The sequence below is a fragment of the Rhynchophorus ferrugineus genome, unplaced genomic scaffold (assembly GCF_030347505.1).
Source record: "Rhynchophorus ferrugineus isolate W39M unplaced genomic scaffold, kcgeb_rfMv2 rfM1, whole genome shotgun sequence".
NCBI lineage: Eukaryota > Metazoa > Arthropoda > Insecta > Coleoptera > Curculionidae > Rhynchophorus > Rhynchophorus ferrugineus.
Genome location: NW_027472580.1, coordinates 46,015,457 through 46,036,063, shown reverse-complemented (window position 1 = coordinate 46,036,063; position 20,607 = coordinate 46,015,457). Strand labels below are relative to the sequence as shown.

Below are 20,607 nucleotides of genomic sequence, written 5' to 3'. Positions count from 1 at the left end.
TTTTACTAAATTAGATTTACAACAAGATAGACAATATATCAATTGAAGATCTATATACAATTTGAGCAACTGTACTAACTACATACTGGAAAACAGTATATTTCTTGACATATGCTGGTATTGCAACTCTTTATCCTGTTGGTCTAATACTTTATATATAACAATATTCCACATTATGCCCTATTTATGCTAGTTAATAATTTTATCTTTGCAACATTTTAACAACAGTGAATCGTATTTCAGGTTCACTCATTTCTCAATTAAAGCTATCTCATTCCTAACTGTTCAATCAACTATCTGAGTAGGATCTTAGTAAACCTATCAAGAGAATATATATTTTTTTATCAAAACTGTTTTAAAAATTTTATATATTTTGAATTTCAAGCAAGGTAACCTAAAATTAATTAACTCGGTGCCTAACATCTAAATAGTAATATAATACTAATAAGTTGTTAATTCACACACGTTATTGTCGGCTATTCTATGAAGAAATTGTTATTAATATGTCCTTTGACATTTTTATTACTGATTAACATATGTAACGTTTATTGAAAGTTGTTTTCGGTTAGTGTTTCTATCTCACGTGCATGCTTAATATTCTCGGTTAACATTCCCTGCTTGTTCTCTGATAACGAGTGATTTAAAAAATTTAACGGTTCATTTCAGTGTTATCGTACTCGACGAACATTTTATTTCCATACGCAAATTTAACTTAAGGAACAATAATAATTATTTCGAAAATATAAACATCTCGTACCATAATATTACTTACTCCGATACGTCAAATAAAGATAATTTTGTATTAAATGTAGATAATGTTATATTTTGTATAGAAAATGTATAGCCTTAAACATATTTGCGAAACAATACAACAAAGGGTGAGTATAGTAACAAAATCAGATTCGTAAATATATGAAACAAAGCATATATAAGAGTAGTATTTGAACGTAAAAATAATTCAGATGCTATAGAGCAAAATATCAGCCACCACGTATAAACGGGGTGACACCCTGACTATCTTTAATTTTCATTTCTTCCCCAGTAATTGACGAAATTATTGATACCTGTCAAAGGGGTGAATTTTAAACGGAGTCCTGGTAGCAGCTGTTTCAAAGACAGATGTGTATAGGAAGGGGACTTTCGACATGGTGGAAAATTCTTTGTTAACTTCAGATTAGAATGTAGCTAATTTTATATTACCTTTATATACTTATTTGTTATTTTATAATTTTTTCTTTCTTTTCTCGTTTCTTTTCTATCGTCCAGTACTAATATTTTCAAATACTATCGAACTTCATTTTTATTTCTCCACAAAGACTCATTCTCAATGACGCTTGACATAAACAGATATTATGTTATATTCTATGACTAAGGGATAAATAACCGCAATAATAATGTCGTTCATCAACCTTCAACAAGATTATATAAATTATTCACTACTCATTTGGACAAGGATAACGATTATAATTATTTTCGCTAGACATAAAAACCGCAAAATATATAATATGTTAGTATTGAAACTGGGAAGACTGTTACGCTCCTCAAAGTATTTATAAAAATGTTTTTTTTCAGTGGCAATAGGATTCTACTTCAACAAGAGATCAAGAAACTGTGACTGCAATGACAATTTTTTCAGTCTTTTTGCAGAATCTGTCTCGTTATTTTTGAAAGTCTTGCTCGATTATTCATTGTGCGAGCTACGTATTGAAGTGGATATCGTGGTGGCAAACCCAAATAATGGGTCAAGAGCGTTTGATAATTTCTGGATACGATAACTCGGTGATATATATTAAAGCTTTGCAGGAAGATTTACTTTATTATTTTAATTTGAAGAAAAAGGTGGCTGAAAGTCATTGAATGATGTGTAAAGCTTATGGCAACTGGTTACAATGTTTTAAAAGTAGTTGCCAAGGACGATGACCAAAAACATTAGGAAAAGACGAGGATTTGAAGGCATTACTCGATCAAATCATCAATGAGAATAGTTATTGACTATAATTGATATGCTTGAACTGAGCACTAAAATGGGAAGTGCTGCCACACTTGCCGTATTCTCCAGACCTTGCTTCTTCTGATTAATACTTGTTCCTATATATGAGTTACTTAATTTTTGAAGATACCGAAAATTTTAGTCCCCAAATTACCTGAATTGATGGACAATACTTTGAATAAAATACGTTGTAGCGATTTTTCTCATCAAAGCTTCAAATTTAAATCAATCCTCACTCGATACATCATAACCATTCGCAATGGCGTAGTGGATTCGATCTGGCCATCTTAAACGGCATTGGAGTCTATATATGTACCTATGTAAGTTCTTGTAGCCACGCAACGGGATATTTTCGATAGCCGTGGCCAATTCAGTACTTCCACCTAAGCTAATTTATGTTCGAACGGAATTCAGAACCACCGCATTCTATCAAAACAACAAATTTCATCTGTGAGGAATTCTTTCAAAAATGTTATAAATGTTGATAGAACAATAATCAAAGACCATTCGCACGTATTATAAATGAAAATTTTAAAGAGTTAAATCACTTAATAATAAATTCTCATGAACCATTACTTTATATACCTCTATAAATGATATTTTTATTGGGAAGCCAAGTAAAGCGTAACATTAGAATAAAATTGTTATAAATCTGAACGTAATTTTACTTCTTGCACATACATTTCGCATATGCCTTAATTATTTGATTTAAATATGAATTACATCGGTTGATATCCTTTGACAATACCGAGTATATTTCTAGTAGCTGTTAATACATACTAAATAAAACAAATATAGGATTCGTAATAGATTTTTTCGTTATTTCTATTGGCTTTGAAATAATAAAAATAATAAGTATCCAAAATTACAATGAATATGATAATTGTCTCCTGCATAAAAAAAAGACCACTGATAAAGACAAATTTTTCATTGGAATTTTTTAAAATGGGCAATGTCTAAAATGCTTAGTGTATTTTTTTAAACACTAAGTTAGTCGGAGAAAAATCTAATTATTTAGATAATTTATCAACCCATAACACTTTAATACTTTGTTTCGGAGCATTTATTAAATAGATACCTACACATTCTATTACCTACAATTTAGTAAAGGTACCGAACCTCTGCATTAAGCCACCGACTGACGACTAACAACCTTAGACACTATTCTTCAGTCTAGTTACCGTCATGACTGGGATGGTCCCGATTGGATCCCACACTTATGTTATGCTTATCTAAAATCTGAACTACATTCATAATTATACTGGCATACTTGTGTGGTATTTGAACCGGCTATTACTACGACTAACAGTAGGATTTTTTAAATTGTTAACAGTGTCCAAAAACCAATAACCTAATACCACCCTGTAAACTAGTGAATGTCCCACATGAAAATGAAACAATTTTATAGCGATTAAATATGCATTGTTCCGATAGCTGTTTATTTAAACAATGCGTCAGTTAATTAAAGTTATTATTGAAACAGAATTGATTACTTGTTGAGCAGCGATATCTCTAGATGTTAACATTTTATCGAACTTTGCCCGTAAAAATTACAGCCGTTAACGTTATACCGACTCCGTCCAACTGCATTGTTAGTCAAAACAATATGCTGACTCATATATTTTGTTACTGGTAAGCCATCCGTTTTTCGCACATTTTCGTACGGTAACGGGTGAAATGTGTTTATCAACTTTTCTCCTAATTACATGTTGAAACTGTTTTTAATTTTTCATTAAGTTATTGCTTAACTCGTTATAACATCCGTGTATAAACTGTAGGAAATAGTGTATTTTACCACACATTTACTGAGTGGACATAAATTACTCAGTTTAATTCAAGAATCGTGGAATAAGAAAAGAAGGTGTGGAAACCCCGTAACCGAGAAATAATTTACGTCGATTTATGGTGTAAAACACTCTATTTAAAGTTACAAAGAATACTGTATTTAATTTCTTCCAGTACATTAATATATTAGGTGTAATTATCTACTCGTATAGATTTTGTATAAATGAATGATGAAAATGCCGGCTTGTTTGCGATAGTCTCGTTAGTTGAACGCGTGGACATGGTTGTAAATGTATGTTTGTAACCGTTTATAATTCTTATTGTTCATAAGGTAAGAATGCAAAATCTGACAAGGAAAATCATCACAGTAACAACAATAACCAGTCTGGGTAAAACATGATGTGTTCTGGTATGATATCTAAGTTGATCCTTGGCCAGATGATAGGCCTAAGGTAGAAGACCGTGGTTCGGAGTCTACGTTAAGCGGTAAGGCCTAGGGATGCCGAAAAAGTATCGATATTTCGATATTTTCTGAAAAAAATATCGATATTTTTTATACTTGTAGCAAAAAATATACTGATATATCGAAATATCGAAATTTGTTTCGGTGATCAACGCCCCTATTAGGGTCAGTCCAGATAAACCCTAGCTGATAAATCTATAAAAATTAAATATGTAATATTTTTTAAAATTTATTACTCTAGGAAAACTTATCGGCCGTATCTTAATCTCTAATGATGTTTAGGTGTTAACACTACTATTTTTCTATGAAAAGTGCCTTACTACACTACACAAGATCAAATAGGTTAAGTCTGTGTCCTGTTCTGGTATTATCCATTACGGTTGGTAAGAGTTGTATTACTTCCATATTAATATGAGAATAAGTTTCTCTTGATTACCTGAGTGACAGTTGGTATCTGAAGATCTCGGTGTAAGTACTTAGTCTTGTAGTATCTGGGTGCATCTACATACTTCTTAGGCTTTTGTTCTGGAAAACGTGTGTTGTATTTATATTAATCCGTATGTCTATATAGATTTCAATAGTTGCTTGTATAAAATCAATTTTTTATGTACTGATAATTGTGATTTTCTTCCATTTAACCAATACATTTTCCTAGATTTAAATTCCATTTTTTTTCTTTTCTTTTTTACATGTTTCTTCCAACGAATTCAATCAGAGATACTTAGTGTTGTTACTGTGTGGAATTATTATTCTATTAATAAATTTGTATTATTTTTTGTTATTGGTGCTTGTGTGCACATATTTACTTTCATAAAATTGTATTTTCCAGGTTTAAGTCTAATTATTTATATTATCACTTGCTTGTTGCAATTTTCGTTGTTAACCTCTTCGTTATTGTTTTCGACAGAAAGAATGGCGGTATCGTCAGCAAATGTAGCCATCGTGATATTTTCCATTTGTGGTATATCACATGTGTAGAGTAGGTAAAGAAATGGTTCCATTACACTTCCTTGTGGTACACCTGCTTTAGTTTCTTTTATTGTAGAGTAGGCTTCCTCTTTTTTGACTCTAAATATTCTAGCTGTTATGTAAGATTTTAATAGTTCACTATTTTACTTCAATTCCCTATATTTTCAGTAGCTTATGAACAAGGCCGTCATGCCATACCTTACCGAAGCCTTGTGCTAAATCTAAGAATATAGCTGAACGTACGTTTTTACATTCATACATATGTTACAAAATAAAAAATATATATATCAACGTACTAATAATCTTGAGGAAAAAAGCAGAAGAGCTATTCTACTATATTGTAAGTGATAAATAATTTCACATAAATTTACAAAAGGAAAATAATTTAAAAAATAAATAAACATTAAAAACCAGATAATTATATTTACATATAATAAATACAGCCAGAGATATGAATGTTTTCTGGAAGTTAGTATTGATATTACTGGGTTTGATAGAATTCTAGCTTTCATCAACGGAAATGTATGATTTTATTCCTGAAATTAAAGCCTGATCGTAGAGTGAGTCATACCTCATCCAAGTGTTCCCATCGGTACAACTGTCTGTTTCACTTTCATCTGGTTGATATTAAAAAACGGCTACATGACGACAAAAAATAGCAAAACAAAAACGGTTTTTATGCCATATCTCCCACTCACTGGCGTAGCAACAATGATAGTTCTGACACTGTATCATTCTACTTTTATACATTATTAAATAAGCGTTTGCACAAATATATTTATATTAAATAAAAATTAAATCGTTATCATTATTCAAATATGCTTCTCACTAATAAGTGAATGTTTAAATGTTTATAGTTCATCCATGAGGCAGAGCGGTTATTTTTCGATTGTTTTAACTAATTACTATTGAGGCATGTCTAGCAAACGGACTGGAAGGATATAATCGGTTATAAAGAGTCAAATCACGTTTTGTTTTTATGTTATTAAGACAGACTTGGTTTTCTCCGATGCACATTCGTCAAGAATTTCCCAAGGAATTTGTTGATTGAATATTGAATTTTTAATTATATACCACATCCTACTGTCCGTTTCAATTTAGCCCGTTTTCCCACTCTAATTTTATCTCCCTTTACCTTTGATTTCTTTTAACTTTTATTATTTAGAAAATCAGAAAGAAAATCTTTTTTCAGAAATTTTACGCCTGTTTTTTAATGATAATTTTCAGCGGCACTCTAGAAATAGACTTCTATGATTAAAAAAATAGTAAAACTTGTGAAATAAAACGCAAACGGATTATTTATTTTTCAAAAATTATTTTATCCCCTTTCATATTAGTATGTCGCATTATTTTTTTATTAGGTATATTTGAAATTTGAGTCGTTAAAAACTAACTTTTGATTTTGTCTTATATCACATTCAAAGAGCAATAGCAAAACAATTCGTACATTACTCAAACCAAGAATCGGAACCATTTAATTAATTGTGCCTATTTATGTTTAACAACAGAACTTATTCAATATAATAACTATAGTACTTTTATTTATGATTAGCAGCACTCATTCTCTTAACCAAATTCTACGGCACAATCAATACATATGATGGTCATTTTCCGTTCCCTTACATCTTGCCTGCCTGCGTATGGATTGAGTTTTGATCCAGTGATTCTTGCAGTTTACTTGTCCTCGAAATTGTTTGATCCTTTACGCTGTTCTTTGCCATTGGTATTAAAATCACTGGAACATAACGCAGCATCACCGTAAGTTTCTAAAAATGTTGTTAGCCTCTTCCCCTAGGTTTACTCTTCCTTTGGACCTTTCCAAGAAAAGTAATATATGTTGATAATGCAATTTTAAGCGTTCCATTATTAGCGTCTATATAAACTGAACTACTCGATAATACTGCATGAGGTAAATGAGAAATGTCAAGACCATCGAATTTTAACAGTTAGGTTAAGTTGTTAACAGTTATTTACATTTATACTTTTACACTAATGTATATCGATGATCAAAATGCATGCATATATAATATATTTATATTATTATAAGGGACGATTAACATTTATATATAGTATCAAAACAACCATTCAAATATATATATATATATATATATATATATATATATATATATATATATATATATATATATATATATATAATTGACGTAAATAGATATCAAGGATTTCTTTATTTGACGTTCAATTTGCGTTTTCTTATTTGATTAAAATCTTGAGCAATAGCGTCGATTTTGTTAACATTTTCAAAACACTGTTGCTCAACTTTTTTTTTTCGGTATAGATTTGTTTATACATTTACGTTTCAAAGCATGTGCGATTATTTACAGAAAGTCTGTTTGATTACTACAAGATTTACGTTCTATTAAATACGTAAGATAATGGTTTCTGATCTGTGCCATGACCATACCGCATTTATGTATAATAAAGCACACGATTGATTTAAAATATATAGTTTTATATTTCACTGATACATGGTTCAATGTAATAGTAGATTCATCCGAAATGTGTACCACCGCTAACAATACTGTTTTCTTCGACATCAAAACAAATCCAGCTCAATGTTGCCTACACAATATTCAATTATATGGATATTAAAATAAAAATATAAAATCCCCCGAAAATGTTTTGAAATTATATTGTTACCGGTGAAGAAAAAAATGGAGAGATAATCGCCAATATTGCACTCGCTCTATGATCAAAATAATGTGTTATATATACCAACACTTTTACACTTGAGTTAATGTTGGACCTCATGTACCGATCTTTTGAAAACTATATTCTGTTTCTAATATTTTTTAATTCTTTTGTAAACTACCTAAAAGATGGGAAAGAGTAATAGCTTCTGGTATACAATAGTAATACAATACTTTGAATATACATTCGTGTTATCAACAATATCATATCATATTTTGAACAAAAATCCAATAAATAATCCATTCATAATTTAGTACATAATGATGTATTAAACGATTTAAAAATATTAAATGTTAATGCTTGTCCGAGTCGAATTCTTTTGATTCTGTAACCATTACAACTGACTAACTCTTATTGTAAATCCCAAACTAATTAAAGATGATGTACATTATTGCAGTGTAAACGATAAATTATCAGAAATATATTTTTTTCATATTTTTAGATCATATATGTTAGATCATTTTTAACTTTGCTTTCTTTACAGCAACTCAAAGATGACTTGTGCGAAGTGGTGTCCGAAATGGAATCCTTGGATTCGGGCGAAGATGGCAAAAACAGCAACAAGAGTAAGATGATGTCCATCGGGCGCAAAAAATTCAACATGGACCCTAAAAAAGGAATTGAATTTTTAATAGAAAAAGGTCTCTTACAGGTAGGCTTCGCCATAGTTACTATGAATTTTAAATAAGATTTGTCATTTAATTAAAAAAAAATTATTTAAATGTTGATTAAAAGTTGTAAAATGTAGGATTTAAAAACGAAAACTTCGACCTTCGAAGAAACCACCAGAGAGATGGCCATTGTCCTATTCGTACAGCTTACAATTGTGGATAAATTATTTGTTCATTTGTACCTTTATCTTCCATCACTTTTTGATGGACTCTGAATTGTACTGTTTTTACCCTAATTCTAACAATCTACGACTGCTCCGCCTTGATAGCCGTAAACCGTGAACTGCGAGTTTCTGTCCAAATTCCAGTAGATTGTGTTGGTGTACAGCAACTTCAGTTCACCATTTATGATCTTACACCCTGAACTGCTATGCCAGTGGCAAGAATTCACAGACTAGGAATGTTTTCAAAGAATAACTGCTTCCTAATTCTAATATTTTATAGTTAATGTATTTTGAGTACTCCCAATCGACTTATTGTGACCTTACAGCTTCAACTGCGATAATCTTGTCCGAAGTTCACAGTTCTTGTCCTAAAACTAGTCTTAGGAATTTTCTTTTAAAAATTTCAATTCCCCAAATAACTTCCTATTGTCGCGTCTAAATCAAATAATGATTTTAAAACCATCTGTCATATCATTAAAACTAAAACCAACTAAAAAATTTTGCAGAATTTGCCTCAAGCATAGCTTCTAGAGTACATCGAGCGTATAAATGTTAACAGTGTCTAAATATCAAATGCTATTTGTAAAAGTCATTTGTAATATAGGATGAAATTGTTCCGAAAATTGATGGAGCAACATTTTTTTAAATGTCTGCAATGCACATTGTTTCTGGATAGCTGAAGTCCATAATCTGCACTGCTAGTATTCTATGCGGATGACGCTGCCTTCTTTTTGCTCTCTCGATCTTCCAAACATATTCCTTAAACCCCAAGAGCAGCTAAATATAACAGTCATATATCTCAAATTTTGGAAACTGCGAATTTATCCACAAAAACCCAACTGATAATTTTCCACCACTCAAACCAGTTTCCTTATTGAAAAAGTTCTCATTTCATGGCTACAAAACCATATACCTCGAAGTACATTATGACCGCCATCTAAAATGATCAGATCAAATCCAGCAAGCCACTGGGAAGGGTTACAGCGTATTGTGAACACTATTTACTGTGTATATTAAATAAATTGTCAATCTCAATTAAACTCCTTGTATATCAGGCTATGGTATATTCCGTTTTATCTATGGTTCGCAAGTATGGTCTAAATTTCTCAAACTGACTAAAGCGTTAGATTCTGAATATCCCACGATGTCTCGGAAAGCATCAGCCAACACCAAGAACAAGTTAATTCGACCCGAATTCGACTACCCTGGTCATACTGCAAAACGTATAATAGTATACTGATTTGTAATTAAAACGGTCGTCATACCATTCCCGAATTATCTTCTCCAGAAACTTAAAAAAAAGACCTGACTCATCCTTTCCAACTCATCTCATCTCAAACTGCAGCCCCGAATAACAGGGCTAAATAATGTGCAGCTAAAAACACATTAAAGTTTTTAGACGGCGTCAGATTCTATATTTTTTTAAATTTCTTTCTAGAAGTCAACTCTCGTTTTTCACTACATTTTCCTTATGTTATTTTCCCAACTGCATTTTAAGTTACTTTCACCTCTAGTCTATTAAACGAATTTTAAATAGAACTATTAACCGCAAACTAATGACGAAACCATTTAAATTAATCTGAAAAATTCATAAAAATTATCTATGACTCACACCTACATAAATAATATTTTAGTGTTACTGCATAAAAGTTTGACTACCAGAACAACATAATGAATCATCTACTCTTGAAGGGACTCTAAAAAAATATTTTCGAATCGACGAAGTTCCGTTTTATTGTCACAAACTCATTTGTTGTTAATTTGTTTATCTAGTGACCATATGCAGTAGGGTTTTAATCTAAAATTACTCGTTAAAACGGGAAGCCTAGCTAGAACATTTTATACACAAACTGTCCTATATAATGCGAATGCGAGATACGACACAACTTGACGGCTCAAAACCGAAGGAAAGGCTCTAAACTGTAGTGAGGTCATTGAATGCGAATGATCCATAATAAACAGCTCACAATTTGTTTATTCTGATGCGTCGGATCTTACATTTGTCTTATTTTAATGTTATCGAACTGTTTGTTTTAATTATATCTACAAGCTACTGATGATGTTGGCGAGATTAGCATATAGTAACGTTGTTCAACAAGAAAAACATTTTACTATCATAAGATTCGTTGAATTTTGTCGGCAACAACAGAACTATAATAGATAAGAGAAGAATAAAAACTCCCCAGGGTTTAAAAAATCTGTAAAATTGTATTTCTCTAAATTTAAATGTTTTTTAAATAAGAATAAGAAATCTATTCAATTCAAAATAATGCAAATTGTTTTTGCGCAGAAACAGCTTTCTATATTTACTAATATAGTCCGGCATACGTTTATAGTATTCATAGTTCATAGTAGGCATAGTATTCTCATATAACGACGTTGACTAGATTCGAAAACTGCGAGAAAAGAAAGGAAATCTAAATAAATGCTTCTCTTACCATTATGTCGTATCCAGATGATCATTTAAAACTTTGAAACTATAAAGACTAACTAAAAATGTGATTTCTTGAACCTTCTTTTTTTTAATGGTTTTGTCTTCTTATTCAAGCTTACAGCCTGCAATTTACCGATTGAAATCGGGACTACGCTACTACAAAACAACACAATATAAGATGGACCAAGGGCGTTTTATAATTTCTCAACAAGATAACTTCTTCTATTCTTAATTATAAATCGCCATACAGTTGTACATTGTGCATCATGACTACAGTAGCAGAATGGACTGAATTAATTTATTATTAATGCTAGAAGTTCATTTTAGTAACATTTCGATGATTGTGTTTGTGAATTAGGAGTCTAATGGCCCTGTTTCTCGATGTATTTGGTTGTTTTTGCGATTAAGTAAATTAAAATACCGTTAAAAACGTGAATTATTTTTTCATCTAATGTTAATAATACGAATATTTGAAGCAATTATATAATATTGAAGTATATTATGCATTTTAATAGCAATGCAATACAACTGCATCATTTTATCATTTTATTAAAGTATTAATAAAAATGATGTTAAGAATAGCCACTTCATTATATATTCTTAAATGACGCAAAAATTCTCTGACGTAATAAATTGTTATTCTGTTGGGTTTCCCGTAATTTATTTATTACAAGTAATTGTGTTAATGGAAATTATTTATTTCAATATTTTGTGAATGAATGCTAATTTTCAGAATTTGACGATTACGAGAACATTTATGAGACAAAGAAAACGAAACCATAAGAACTACAAGGAGCATTATATGAAGATTGAGAAAAAACACTTTAAAATGTTCGACAGTCCCTCTCTACTTTACATAGAACAGAACAGTTTTAAAGACACAGAGGGTCTTCTGCAGGGATCCATTTCGGCCCTTGAAAATAAACATTGTGAGGCGACAGGTCAAAATTTACAGATGCTCAGAGAAATATTTATGTTAAAAGAACTAGATCCATATATTTCGGTTTGAACGTGTTTACTAGGTTGGAAATAAAAAAGAAATCCAGCCATTAGGAATTTAAAGCAGTTGAATATATATAGGCTTAGAACTGACCTACCCGAACAGGGTCACATCCGGTGTCAATATCAATATTCGAACATACGTCAGTTTTTTGTTCTAAAGCTCAAGTAATTTAAATATTTAGTTTTGGATTATATTTTGTATTTCCGAAATTGTTAAGTGTTGTTTGGTGAAAAACAGCTTATATTTTGATATAAATAATTAATGTATGTTAATTCTGAGAGTTCTAATCGCCACGGGAATATTTACAGTGGGGATATACAGGAAGCAGATATAACCACTCAAAACTGTTTTTATCATTTCAAGATATGTAACCAATCGTAAATAATATATTCATTATGTAAAATACGTCTGGTTTGAAACGTTATATTTTTAGTAAAACTTTTACCAATATTTTTGATTTGCAGAATTACTGTAGAGGAACGAACTTTTTTGCTTTCTTTCTAAAAATTCTTAGGTAACAATAGATGCGGTAAATTTCACCTATACTATTTCCTGTTTTTTACTGTTATTTAAAACTGAAGTCATAGAATATATAATCAGTTTAATATACATATAGAGTGTCATAATCATAATCGATTGAATATTTTAACACGTATTCAATATTGCTATTAAAACATGAAACTGGTTTGTGAATGACTTATTATTTTATTTCTCTTGATTCAAATAATCTTTCTATATCTGCCTTGTAAATACACAGGGTCGAGCTTTCATTAGAACTAAAAAAACTATATTTTATATGGACATAATTCGAGGAAACATGTGAGTAATTTTTTTAGAAAACGTTTATTAAAAATCGATGTAAGATTTTATATTATTGTAGACAAATTTGATTCGAACTGAGGCAAATTGAACTTTTAATATTATTTTGCAAATAGTTTTTTTTTCAGCGTCAAAGAATTTTAGCTACAGACTCAAAACGGGGAAGATCTAAAATACCTTTTATCCCTGTTGAAATTAAAAGTGAATAACCAATTTCAATTTCTGTTGTTGTATGAATATATATTATATGCTGATGATCATTCAAGAAAACTTTCATTCGCATAGAATTAGTTTTATAGCCAGCGGAAACAAATATTATGGTCTGATGGAAGAGAGTATTTTCGTATGAACATGACCACCACAAAAACTAAATTTAAATCCAATAATTTATCCAGTGGGATAAACTTTCCGGTAGACTTAGACAAAACACAAGCTTAGAACGAAATTTGACAAGATTAAGCAAATTCAATGAACCAGTATCTCGAAAATGTCGAAATAGTAAAAAATAGAGCTTTTCGAATCAAATAAAATATGTAGCTATTTTTTAATATCGACTTATTTATTTATTATTATATACACTTGTGTTAATCCAGACAAAACTGAAATAATATAACTTCAGATAATTTGAAATATTTTTCTATTTTTATATAAACGGAAGAAGTAATATCTTATATTTAATCTAAAAATTTGTTTTTAAAGTACATTGACCTAAACTTTTTTTTCAGAATACCCCTGAAAGTGTAGCACAATTTCTTCATAAAGGTGAAGGATTAAATAAAACCGCCATAGGCGACTACTTAGGTGAAAAGAATGAATTTAATGAAAAGGTTCTACAATCATTTGTAGATCTCCACGATTTCACAGATTTGATTCTAGTCCAAGCTTTAAGGTATGAATTTATTTTTTTTAATTATATTATTATAGTCTATATGACACGTTCATAATTAAACATATCTGTAGATTATTATCAAATAAACTATTCATTAAAAGTTTATATACTAATTTGTTTAGTTCTGTTCATTTATGTTATTGGACTAACTTCGAGTGCTTTGATTATGAATCACTTGCACAATATAATCAGATTAGAGTTTCACAATTTTGGAATTCTCAAATTTGATTATCTTCAAGGTAACTTGATAAAGTTATAAATAAAAAAAAAGATAAAGTAACAAGGGAGTTCTTGGCAATGAAAAACTAATTACTGAAATGTTTCAGGTGTACAGTTAAATTATGATAAAATTTAATGTTAGATAGAAATTCTTACTATATATACGTAGTTGAGGGTTTTAAAAATATTCTATCTATAACTAAAATATTGATATTGTAAACATTTATTTTATAAATTATGTTTTTTGCAAATTAATTAACATTATTATAGTTCAAAATACAGGCAACTCTTAATATTAAGTATGTATTTCATTGTAAATATTATCTAACTAACATACAATAAATGCATTAAACTATGTAACCATAATATAATATACATAATGTAATACATAATGCATAATATTGAAACTAGCTAACAATAACTTTTAATGGTTTCATGCATGTATTCACGACTTGACTCCAAATGGTGTTTATTTAATTATGTAAATAGACATTTTTCTTGGGCTATATGTATTGTTTATTTTATGCTGTTCTAGTTTATTGAATTTTACATAAACAGTTTGTTATTTGCGGTATTTATGCCGTACTATCGTATGTGTTGTCGCCATTTTAAGACTTGTCAATAACTATTATAGAGGAACATCTAAGATTGCAATTATGAAATTAAGTATGTTAAAATAGACTTGTATATTAAAAAAACTTAACTATTCACTTCATTATAACATTTATTGACAATGATTTACTATTTTATACAATATTTATTGTACAAAAAATTTCAATTTCATACATTCCACAGTCAATGTCAAATGAATTTTGATCAAAGCAGTAGTACTTTCAGTACTTTCTCGTTCATTGATGATTTCAATTTGGTCGACCTTGGAGTTCATCGGTACTAATTTATGTTTATGGATGACTCATTGGACGTGACGAGAAATACCACCATATTATTGTTCTCATTTAATCGATGCATTTCATAACATCTCGAAGATATTGAATGGTGTTTTTTAGTTGCCATTTTTAAACAGACTGATGCTCTCATTTACCCAAAACAAGTTCGACCCGTTACCTGTTAACCTTCGATGAAATTCAATAACCGTTTCGTTAAGGTTGTGACCCCTTAGGGTTATTATTTTGTATAATGCAAACACTTGACATCACATTTGCCTGTACACTGGTATTAATTCACGACTTTTTATATAATAATAACTTTCAAGAATTAAATAGAATTTAATTTTTAAAATAATTTAATTTATTTGTTTTTAATTTGTAGGCAATTTCTATGGAGCTTTCGTCTGCCTGGCGAGGCCCAAAAGATAGATAGGATGATGGAATGTTTTGCCAAGCGATATTGTGATTGTCAAGGGGAGAACAATATTTTCGAAAATTCTGATACCTGTTATGTGCTTTCGTTCGCCATCATTATGCTGAACACCAGTTTGCACAATCCCAGTGTGAAAGAGAAGCCCACTATTGATCAATTCATTAACATGAATAGAGGTATTAACCAGGGACAAGATCTGCCCCGTGAGCTCCTTGTTGTAAGTATATATATATATTATTAATAATAGAAAAATAAAATAATAATGTATACTATAATATATACCTTTAATAAATTAAAGTCAAACACAATTATTATTAAATTGTTGTTCCATCATGTATCATATATCCTAAGTGCTTGTTATAAATGGCTATTTGTGATATTTGAATTTACCCCATAGCTATGGCGTCATATGTTTGCTTGACGTCAAATCATAGACAGTATAGGTATTGACATGCCTATTTATAAGAGCTACGTGAACGACCCTCATATTTTTATGTGTTGTCACAGTATTATACTTCAGTTTATTGGACTAGTTCTTAACCTATATCACCCATTCTATTGAATCGTATTAGCATTTTTTATATATTTATTCTCTTTTTATAATAGTTTTTTTTCTCTTTTTGATTTTAAAAATATGGCTATGAATTGATTTTAAAAAATGATGGTTTATAATGGAGCAAATTGTATTAATGAGAAACTTATATCGCCACATCTAATATATAACTTTGATTAGTTGTACTGTTGTATGTACTGTTGTTGTATGCCTGCAAAGGTTTCTAGCCCATAAAATATATCTAAATAATTTTATATTCTGCACTACGAAAATAGAAACAATAATAAGGTAATTTGACATTTGATGTACCTCCATAAAATTAAATTAAATATCTAATCTGACCCCGATATGGGTAGCAAAACAACGCACAATAACTAAGTATTTAGTTGGACCATCTGTTTATAGAACATTATGTTTTACAAATTGGTAATTATATTATATAAACTTAAGTATTAATAGGCAAACATTTTTGGTGTCTAGGAGTTCTGATTCTATGTAAAGAAATTGTAATTCTAGGCCTTATGCCTAGACGTACATAAATTGCCTTTGAAAACCAATATGTGGAATCAACACCAATATATCATATTGCCAACAAACTTTTATAAAATCAACGGGGATATCTACGGTATTAATTACTGACTTTTAAAATATAACTCCAGGCCATACTACAACTTATAAATGCATTGAGTAAGAAGTGGTGACATGTTGATTCTACTAGATCTCTAAAGATACTACACTGTCTATTTGTTTTCTAAACTAAATGAATGTTTACCACATGAATACTTATTATACTATATATTAACTAATATTATATGGTATTATTACCACCATTAAAGACATACATTTAAAAAGGCCTACTACAATTTGCCCTACCAGCACCCATTACAAGCAGTCTATCAAGTCGCACGACGTAACATCAATACATCACGACTTTGCTGCAATACTAGACTTTCAGTGAAAAAGATTATGAACAATAACGTTAACATCAAAACTTTAATTACACTTTTCAAAGCATCATTTTTTCAACATCAGTTTTTAAAGGAAAATTAAAGTAGAAGAGGTACAGTTCAATAGCTTACAGTACGACACGCATTTGCTTGCAATGATCATCAAAAATAAAAAAACAATTTGGAAACGCCACCAAAAAGCTACACATGGACAATGTTAGGTCAATTGTTACCACACATTCCAAATATTGGAATGTGCCATTTGCCATTTGAATTCAATAGCTTACAGTCCGACGTGCATTTCCAATGATCATCAAAAAAAAAAAAATTTGGAAACCCCATGCTCCTCAAATGGACAATTGTGACTTGATCCCATATCGAAAAATTGGGTATACAAAAATGTTTCAATAATCAAATTATACATACAAACCCTTTTTTATTTAGATTTAGTAGAGTTATTGATGAATAATAAATTTTAATCATAAAATAGTAAAAATATAAATTCAATATCATAAAATATATTTTTCCAGAGTTTATACGACAGTATTAAAGCAGAACCGTTCAAGATACCAGAAGACGACGGTAACGATTTGATGCATACCTTCTTCAACCCAGACAAAGAGGGCTGGCTGTGGAAACAGGGTGGAAGGTATAAGAGTTGGAAACGGCGATGGTTCATTCTTAACGACAACTGTTTATACTACTTTGAATACACAACTGATAAGGAACCAAGGGGCATCATCCCCCTGGAAAATATATCAATAAGGGAGTGCCAAGATAGACAAAAGCAGTTTTGTTTTGAACTGTATGCAAGTGGTGGGGCTGATTTTATAAAGGTAATATATTATATCTGCTCTTTCTTAATTAAATATAATAATATTATATGAATATATTTTTTTCAACTATTCATGTATGGTGGCTGATTTGTTGATTTATTTTTGAAATGTGTTAGTGTCAAACCTACAACTAAAAGTGGAGTATATATAGAATATCTGTAATTATGTTATCAATCATTCAGGCTACTCTCATTTGCCAGCACATAGGTGACCAGTGTTACTCTCGATAATTACCAAGCAATTTTACACTTAGTTTTGTTAATTTTAAATTATAATTTAATACATTTAATTAATAATGCTTATAGTTCGTTAATAGCGAATACAGTTTTATCATTTTTACCACAATATTTTTCTAATTACAGGCGTGTAAGACTGACTCTGAGGGAAAAGTAGTGGAGGGTAAACATACAGTTTACCGAATGTCCGCCAGCAGTGATGAAGAAAGAAAAGAATGGATACAGAGACTAACACAAAGCATAAGTCACAATCCATTCTATGACATGTTGGCTAGTCGGAAGAGAAAAGCTCAGTTGTACGCGAAAAATTAGTTATAATTAATTGTATCTAAATTATCTAACTTATGTAAGAAATTACACAGGTGATGTAAACACAGTGTACATATATTGTCCATTAGTTTATTTAAGGTGTAAATAATACAACGAATAAAAAATTAAATTTGTTTGTATAGATTTTTTCTTAATTTTAATATTCTAAATGAAATATTGAGAATTAAAAATGTATAATTATAGAACTATGGTGTGTATAAGTGAAGGTAACTTATTTGTATTGTCAAACTGTTTTTAATGTGATATTTATTTAATGTTTAATGGCATATAAATTGATTTACACCATTTCGTTTTAATAAAAAATTCAGAGAAAAACCCTAACAATAGACCAGAAAATAGCTAATGTTTGGTTTGGTAAGAGAATAACAATATATTGATTTTTAGAATTGGTGGGAGAATGCTGTTAAAACAATTTTTAAGTCTTAATCATTTCATATGACATTTGTGAAAAATAAAAAATGAAGATAGAAAACTTATCTCTACTGATGAAGTAACATCAGATAGATATAAATATCCCAACACTACAAGCTTTTGTGTTACAAAAGTTATCAATACAAAAAATTGCAGGTCAGATTCATGTTTTGATGTATTGTCTGATCATTTACTAGCAATAGTAACAGTCTTTTCAAAAATTGCCATCAAGGATAAGCCTCCTTCTATGTGTAATAATAAAACTAACTTGCCACAACTATGATAAAAACTAAATTTCTAGATAAAACTTCTCTAAATTTGCCTTTAAAGACTAAAACTCATAGAATAAACAGAAATAAATATAAAAAATATACAAGAGGCAACATGACGTTTCATTGCGTTTCCTAACAGTCTAATACCTCAAAGAGAAAGCCACAATTCAATACAAACTATAGAAAGCTCAAAAAGGGCCAACAGCATTACACCATCTGTTAAAAATAATGACAATAATTAGGCTAGGAGATATCAAATAAAAGAAAAAAATAAAATTGCCGAATAAAGCGTAAAAAGCTCTTGAATATGATATAATAACTCGAAACATTGTAGAACTACCAGAAAAGTACATAAAAATAATTTCCTTAGCGTTTAAAAAATGGCTAACAGCATTATGTTTCTTTAACCCGGCAAAAAAACAAAAAAGGACAGCTCACACCAGTCTATAAGTTTATTACTAATAATTTGAAAATGTTTTAGAAACTGTACAATAATTGAAAAACAGAAACATTTCTAAACATCAATTTGGGTTTTGAAATTTTTATGGCACTATAGAACATACTAGAGACAGCAGACTGGACATCAAATAAATGCAAATATAAAGGCTAAATGATATAGCTCTGGATATAGTATATTTCTCAAGCTTTATGGAAGGTTAAACTAAAAAAGCTGCTCTCTCATCCACACTTTGTGCTATTGATACCTTACCTTATAGATAGACATTTTCCTATAAAACAAGATGATAAACACATTGATCTATATCCAATATATTCAGGAGTGCGCTACAAGGGGTTGTGCTGGGCCCAGTACTTAGAAGTTAGTAGCATTTTTAAGTCTTTTTACCATTTAGTACACTTCACAACACAAGAACTCATAGTTTGGTTCTCATAATACAGTGGTGTCTAGGAGTTGCGGTTCCTCTATAACAGCTGGAATTCCCGGTGTAAGTAATTGTTCCTATAGTATCTAGTGCATCCACGATACTTCTCAAGACTTTATTATGAAATACGTGTGTTATATTGATATTACTTCTCGTAGAACTTTCCCATAATCGAATTCCATAGGTCGATATAGGTTTTAGAATCTTCTTGTATAGCCGTAACTTATTACGTACGAATAATTTTGATTTTCCTCCAAATAGGAAATACTTTTTTTATATTTTAGAGTTCTATTTTTAATATGCACTGATAACACTCGTTGACTTTTATTCTCATATCTATTTCCATTTACTTATGGAGTTTATACATGATACTTAATATATAGATATGATACCTATACAAAATGTAGATGAGCGAATTTTTTTTCTCTTCGTAGGCTTTTTCATGTCTGTGATCCTATGTACCTAATCAACTGTTGAAAGTTTGCTCATAAAACTAAACTGATGTGTAAGTATTTCAAATTACATTATTTATTTATTTTTTCAAACTTTTCAACAGAAATTTTTCAGATACTTTGGATATTACTACTAGCAGTGAAATAATAGTTTCGGAATCATAATAATTTGTTTGTTTTAATATAAATATTTTAATCAAACCTACTATATTAATCAAGTTGGTGAGTTTTATAATTGACTTTCTTGGTGGATT

General features: G+C 30.0%; 1 protein-coding gene across 8 annotated transcripts in view; it reads left to right on the top strand.

Moving 5' to 3' along the window:
- Positions 1-18,450, top strand: part of step (cytohesin steppke) — a 60,196-nt gene extending 41,746 nt beyond the window's left edge. For all 8 annotated transcript variants that reach the window (XM_076419713.1, XM_076419712.1, XM_076419710.1 and 5 more), the window contains 5 exons: positions 8,401-8,568; positions 13,733-13,896; positions 15,385-15,652; positions 17,466-17,771; positions 18,134-18,450. In XM_076419713.1, coding sequence (XP_076275828.1) covers positions 8,437-8,568; positions 13,733-13,896; positions 15,385-15,652; positions 17,466-17,771; positions 18,134-18,319 — 1,056 coding nt within the window. In that variant the 5' untranslated portion in view covers positions 8,401-8,436 and the 3' untranslated portion in view covers positions 18,320-18,450. The remainder of the gene's footprint in view (positions 1-8,400; positions 8,569-13,732; positions 13,897-15,384; positions 15,653-17,465; positions 17,772-18,133) is intronic.
- Positions 18,451-20,607: the final 2,157 nt, after the last annotated feature.